At 40.5% G+C, this 7346-nt stretch overlaps 1 protein-coding gene across 1 annotated transcript in view; it reads right to left on the reverse strand.

Moving 5' to 3' along the window:
• LOC105988631 (protocadherin alpha-3-like) overlaps positions 1-7346 on the reverse strand; it is a gene marked incomplete at its 3' end in the record, with an annotated part of 19463 nt that continues 12117 nt past the window's right edge. Inside the window, exon 2 of the mRNA XM_013020302.1 lies at positions 1-1176. Within this exon, the coding sequence (XP_012875756.1) occupies positions 1-1176 (1176 nt within the window). The remainder of the gene's footprint in view (positions 1177-7346) is intronic.

Consider the following 7346-nt stretch of genomic DNA (forward strand, 5'->3'; position numbering starts at 1 on the left):
GTTGTTCTCCTTCACGAACACCGTGTACTCGGCCTGTGCGAACACGGGCGCGTTGTCGTTCACGTCGGCCACCTCCACCGACACGCTGGCGGTGGCCCACAGCGGAGGCGAGCCCCCGTCACGCGCGGTCACCACCACCTTATACTCAGAGGTGGTCTCTCGGTCCAGAGTGCTATCCAGTACCAGTGAATAATAGTTTTTGAAGGTGGACACCAGCTTGAAGGGTGTGTCAGGCGTCAGGGAGCAGGTCACCTGTCCGTTGGTACCTGAATCACGGTCCGACACGCTGATCAGGGCAATGGTAGTCCCAACTTCAGAATTTTCTAATACCGGCAATGCTAGTGACTTGATTACTAATTCGGGTGCATTATCATTTATGTCCACAATTTCCACTAGAACTGTGCAATGATCTGTCATTGGGGGATTTCCTTTGTCTGTCGCCTCTACCTCGATTTCATATAATTTGGTTTCCTCAAAATCTAGGTTAGCATTTACTCTGATACATCCATTGACAGGATCTAAGTGGAATTTCGACAGAATCTCAGCCGATATGTCTGCGTGGAAAGAATATACAATGTCCTTATTTACTCCTTCATCCAAATCAGAGGCGTTAACAGTCACTGCTAGAGTACCATTTGGTGCATTTTCAAATAATCTGACTCTGTAGAGCGTCCTCTCAAATACTGGAGCATTGTCGTTTACATCTAGGACTGTGACCTTCACTTGAGTAGTGCCAGTAAGCTCTGGCTTCCCGCCATCTGTTGCTGTTATTAGTAAATGATGCTCGGGAGTATCCTCTCGATTTAAAAGTTTTTTCAATATGAGTCCAAGGGATTTTATGTCCTCATTATTTTTTTTAACGTCCAAAGTAAAATACTCAGTGGAATCAAGGTTATAAGTCAACAATGAATTTGTTCCGATATCTGCATCCACTGCGCCCTCTAGTGAAAACCGCGACCCAAGCTGTCGAGATTCATAAATAAACAGATTCTTTACTGTCATTGGGAAAACAGGTGAATTGTCATTAATATCCTTCACCTCCACCTCCACGTGGAACACCTGCAGCGGCCTGTCCACGATCACCTCCAGGTGCAGGCTGCACTCCGCGCTGCGCCCGCACAGCTCCTCCCGGTCGATCCGACCATTCACAAACAAAATGCCATTCTGCAGATTTACCTCCAGAAGGTCCCCGCGGCGCTTGGACGCCACCCGGAACAGGCGCGGCACCAGCTCTGTCAGCTCCAGTCCCAGGTCCTGCGCGATGCGGCCCACGAAAGTGCCGTGTTTGGCCTCTTCAAAGATCGAGTAATGGAGCTGGGCGCTCCCTGCTTCCCAAATTGCAAGGAGCAGAAAGGAGAACAAAAAGCGCTGAGCTCCAGGATCTTCTCTCCAGTAAAACACCATTGCAAGCGTCTTCAAATAGTTGATCGCTTACATCGATTGAAAATTTAAGAAACCAGGGATCCTTACTCCTTCCTTAAACTCCTTACACTTAAAATAATATTTCAGTGGTGATGAAAAGAAAGCGTCACATGAATAAGCAATGCAGTCAAGCTGGCATCTCTTTTGTGTAGAAAGAACTTGTGGTGGACAGCGACATCATGTGGCTAAATGGGTAAGTAGCGTATTTACCTTTTTTGTAAGTAGTATTTATCTTCTTTTTTTTTGTATTTGCACCTGTGATTTTCTTCCTCTAATAATTATTTCTATTTTATGAAACTACAATCATTGTGTTCCGGCTCATGATTTAAACTATTCCAACTCTTAACATGCAGAAAAATATTAATTTTGATTCCTTTTAATCTGTGAAAATTTTTTGAAAATGCTTACTATGGGAAAATTGCTGTTTTGTATGTCTTAATGGAAATATCCTATCACATTTTTATATCATACTTCTGAAACAAATATTAATATAATTTCCTTTCTAACCGTACATGATGATTATGTAACTTAAAAATGACTAACTGGTGATGTCTTGGTTAAATCTCATTTGATTCAGATGACACAATTTTAATTATTTGACCCTCCATACTACATTTTATGGAAAAATCAGAGATTTGTGTTTTATATTCCCCATAGCATTAAAATGTTGAAGTGTTTTGAAAATATGCATGTCACACCCAAATATACTTACTTTTATATTATTATGGCAGTTGTCATAGCTAACAAATAGAGTCTAACAAAATAGGTTCACTTACATTTGTTCATTTGTAGGATAAATGTTAAATCATGCTTGTGTGTTCCAAGGCTTCAAACACCTAGGCATCACTCTACTGCTAAACTAAATCCCAATCCAGAATCAGACATTGGCAATGAAGTTCTTATGTAAATTTGGTTCCTGTTGCAGAACAAGGGTACTGAGTTTTGTTGCACTTACAGTGCCTCAAGTAAAAAAAAATTTGTGTTTAAAATTTCCATATCATTTATGCATTTCAATTTATCTTTGTATCCTAAAATGCTCACACAAAAGTAAAATCTGCTTGTTACGATCTGTGCTCTGAAAAGGTGCTCCTTGAAAGAATCATTTATTTAACCTACCATGGAAAGAAGAAAAGTAACTGCAGAATATGACTCACTAGACAACTTACATGAGACTAGGTAATGACTTATTTGAAAGACCTCTGAATTCAGTGAGTGGAATGAGTCCTCTGAGCATTTGAACGTTGATCAAGAACATTCATGTGGAAAGGGAAAAATAAAGAATCGGGGAAAATATAGGATTTCCAAAGTTTTTCTTTCTGCTAGAACACTTTAAGTGAAATCCAACATGCGATTATAGTATTAAACTAGTGGGTTTTCATACAAGTCTTTTTGTGTTTCATGTTTCCTTAAATGGAAGCCAGTGTGACAATTTACTCATAGTTTATCATCAATATTTAAAATAGAATAAACTATCAAGGTTACAGTGAATAGATGCTTAAATTAACTCTTTCAAATAAAGTAAGTGGTTGCATTAATGACGTTTTATCAGTTATATAATTTCTAGTTGCTCCAAGTCAGAAAGATGAAAAAAGCAAACACATGTTTTGAGGGGGGTTTTGGTTTTTTGTTTTTAGTATGCTGGAGATTGGACCTAAGTTTTTGTCCATCCATGCTAGAGCTAGTATCCTACCACTGAGCTGTATGCCCCAATTCTACTTATTATTTCTGAAAGCTATGGACCTTTGAAGTAATTACAGACATAGATGTGCCAGTTGGTACTTTGATATATCTTTTATTTCTTGCCAGTCCTGGGGCTTGAACTTGGGGCCTGGGCACTGTCCCTGAGCTTCTTTCCCTCAAGGCTAGTATTCTACCACTTGAGCCACAGAGCCATTCTGACTTTTCTGTTTATGTAGTAGTGAGTAATTGAACACAGGGCTTCATGCATGCTAGGCAAGCATTGTACCACTAAGCCACATTCCCAGCCCACTTTGATGTATCTTGAAAGGTAATCTAGTTTGAAAGTGAGAATCAAATTATAACTTTTAGAGAATTTAATATTTGTGAGTTTCTTTTGACAATTTATTGTAATTGTACATATTTTATTATATTTGTAACACCAATTACAAAATAGAATGACATATGGAAACTTACAACAGAACAATCTCTGTTACTGATGAACAGGAATTAAAGAATACTAAAGAGTCTGGTGGCATGGCTCAAGTTTGGCATGCCTACCTGACAAGCTCCAAACTCTAAGTTCAAACACCAGTATCAAAAAATAATATTATAGTATTAAAGAAGATTAGGCTAATGTGTATATAAGGCAAAGTAAACAGTTTCTATCCCCTAGACATCTCTTAAAGCAAAGTGATCAAGAAAAAAATGTAAATAAGAAACCAATAAAAATTTATTGGACAACAGGTTGTTACTCATGGAAATCATGAATCATGATTTTAAAAGCTTGTTATTTATCTACAGCAGAAATATAGTGGTAAGACAGACTTCCAGTAGCACAGATTTTATCTCACTATACATTCTGCAAGCCAGTCTCAAGAACGCTGTGAATAGCCATGATATTCCAGGATGATTCTCTTTAAAAAAAAAAAATGGAGGGATGGGCTGGGAAGGTGGCTCAGTGGTAGAGCACTTGCCTTGCATGCCTGAGGCCCTGGGTTCAATTCCTCAGTACCACATAAGCAAAAAGAAAAAAGCCGGAAGTGGAGCTGTGGCTCAAGTGGTAGAGCCCAGCCTTGAGCTGAAGAGCTGAGGGACAGCGCCCAGGCCCAGAGTTCAGGCCCCACGACCGGACCCAAAAAAAAAATGGAGGGAGGCTTTCCCTCATTCCAGTCATTTATTTTCTCTGTAAAGTCTCAGGTAAACTTTTCTAGTTCTCAGGAAATATATGCATATACACGTATGTGTATATACTCTGCATTTTGAGACATCAACTCTGAGAAGATAAGTTTCCTGTATAAATAGCCTATATATAGAAAGGAAGGAAGGGAGGGAGGGAGAAAGACAGGGAGAGAGGGAGGGAAGCAATGAGGAAAGACATTTCTAGCCTCTAAATCATTAATTAATAATAAAACTGTGTTTTAGAAAATAGACTATCCTTAAAATGACTTAGATTTACTGACCAGACTCCCTGACTCCTTTAAAAGTAGACCTCAGATGGAAATGGTTAGTTTGCCCTAATTGTGAAATGGCTGAGGCTATAATTGCACAATGGAAGTTATTTATATAGACCATAATGTACATATCTGGAGAATAAACAGAAAATAGTTAAGATCCAAGTGGTAGATTATTTCACCCAAACTCATCTTCCTGTGGTTGACAAAACTAAAGAAAGAACATTTCCAGGCTGGTACTCATGCCTGTAATCCCAGCTACTCAGGAGGCTGATATCTAAGGATTGCAATTCAAAGCCAGCCAGGGCAGGAAATTTGTGAGACTCCAATTAACTACCAGGAAACTGGAAGTGGAGCTTTGGCTCAAAGTGGTAGAGCACTAGACTTGAGCAAACACAAAGCTCTGGGACAGCACCCACGCCCAGAGTTCAAGCCCCATGACCAACACACACACACACACACACACACACCATTTCCAGGTACAACATTTACTAGTCAAGTTCAGTATTTTAATTACCCATATAAGAGCTTCCAACCAAAATATAGTCATACAATACTAGGATTTGCCTTTTATAAAATTTAACTTGCAATAAGAATGTTGCCAGGTGTAACAGTGAGCTCATAGTAGAAGAAAATATAATCCCAGAAATAATGTGAGGTGCCAGAGAAAGTAGTGAGTCATTACACAGAGGAGGACAAAATGCATTAGGCTGATAACACCGATACTGAAAGAATGACTAACCAAACACTGGGTGGATTGTGCCTGTAATCCAGCTACTCGGGAGGCTGAGATCTGAAGATTGCAGTTCAAAGCCAGCCCAGGTAAGGAAAGTTTGTGAGACTCTTATCTCCAATTAACCACCAGAAAATTGGAAGTGGCACTGTGGCTCAAGTGGTAGAGCGCTCACCTTGAGCTAAAGAACTGAGAGAAAGTGCCCAGGCCCAGAGTTCAAGTCCCATGACTGACAAAGAGCACTCTTCATTTAAAAAGAAAAGGCAATTTGGGCAGTGGTGGATCACACCTGTAATACTAGCTCTTCAGGAGGCTGAGATCTGATGATCCTGGTTCAAAGCTAGCCCAAGAAGAAAAGTTTGTGAAAACTCTTACCTCCAATTAACCACAAAAAGCCAGAAGTTCATCTGTTGCTCAAGTGGTAGAGTACAAGATTTTCAGAAGCTAAGGGACAGCACCCAGGCCCAGAGGTCAAGCCCCAGGTCTGGCAAAATGAAAAAATAAAAGAAGAAAGGCTTCCATGGTTGGCCAAGTCCACCATGATTATAAAATGGCAAAATAAAGAAGAGATCTATTCTGATTGAACCATTTTGTTATATGACTCAGAAGTTTTGCATTATGAAATCTTTATCCCAAATAACAGGCTAGTATAATTATAAAAGACAAAACTAATATCCCCCACATTCCTGAGTGTTGGCATGTGTTGGATGAAACATGGCAGACACTTTTGGAGGACCCAGCCTCCAGCAAGGCTATATTCAAATAGAAGGGAGAAAAAACAACTTATTAACTGTTGTAGAAACAGAGAAACACAAATACTTTTTCTGGCTATAGTGCTGGGCATGACCTAAAACCTGTCTACTACTCTCATGAACCTTTTCCTACTCACTGCTGTGCTCTACCACCTGAACCATGCCTTCAGTTCCAATTTCTTGCTGGCAAATTGGAGATAAGAGTCTAGAGGATGTGACTAACCAGGCTGGCTTCAAATCTTCATCCTCATATCTCAGCCCCTTGAGTGGCTTGAATTATAGGCAGACCCACCAGTGCCTAGCCATGCATGCATTCTTTATTCAAAGAACAATGAAGCAAATGTCCAAAGATAAGAATATATTTGATTTCTAATAAAATTCTGATTAAATGCTTGTGTCAGTTGGAAATCTGTATTTAATAGCTAAATTATTTTCATTTTCCCATTTCTGGTTTTTAAATTTTTAACAAAAAATTAAATTTTTAAGAAAAAACCTTGGGGCTGGGAAGGTGGCTCAGTGGCAGAGCGCTTGCCTTGCATGCCTGAGGCCCTGGGTTTGATTCCTCAGCACCACATAAGCAAAAACAGCCAGAAGTGGCGCTGTGGCTCAAGTGGTAGAGCGGTACTTGAGCTGAAGAGCTGAGGGACAGCGCCCAGGCCCAGAGTTCAGGCCCCACAACCTGACCCAGAAAAGAAAAAAACCTTAAAGCAAATATTAAAATATCAAACTTATTGATACATTTTGAATGTTTCAAGTTCCTATTACTCATGGGGATTTAATTATGAATATATTTATAAAGGATGGTGCAAGAAAATTATTCTAATGGATCAATTAGATTTTCATCTGTTAATCTGTGAATCTCCGATTCACACATACACAATGTTGGATAACAGCAAAATGATTTAAAAGGCGCAATTTCAAATTTAAACAAGATATAATGAACAACGATATTGAAAGATTCTAGAAATGGTAAGAAAGATGAAAATACCTACCTTTCCTATGTATTCTGAGTCTGAGGGCTGTGGTTTTTCTTCTGCGGAGTCTGGACCATGAGGAAGGCTGGGGCTGAAGGCCATGAGGTCGGTCTTGGGCGGGCCCTCCCCAGAGCACACCCTCTGCCTCCTCTGCTGAGAGTAGGACCAGCTCCCCACCGCGCTGGAGCACACCAGCACAGGCTTCCCAGGCGCGCACGCGCCCTCGCTCCGCCCCACAGCCGCCCCAGAGCACCGCAGCGCCACGTACAGCACCAGCGTCAGCACCAGCAGGCTGCACACCGCGCAGATGGCGATGATCAGGTACACGTTCACG

This window comes from Dipodomys ordii, unplaced genomic scaffold (genome assembly GCF_000151885.1).
Source record: "Dipodomys ordii isolate 6190 unplaced genomic scaffold, Dord_2.0 Scaffold50, whole genome shotgun sequence".
In the NCBI taxonomy this organism is placed as follows: Eukaryota; Metazoa; Chordata; class Mammalia; order Rodentia; family Heteromyidae; genus Dipodomys; species Dipodomys ordii.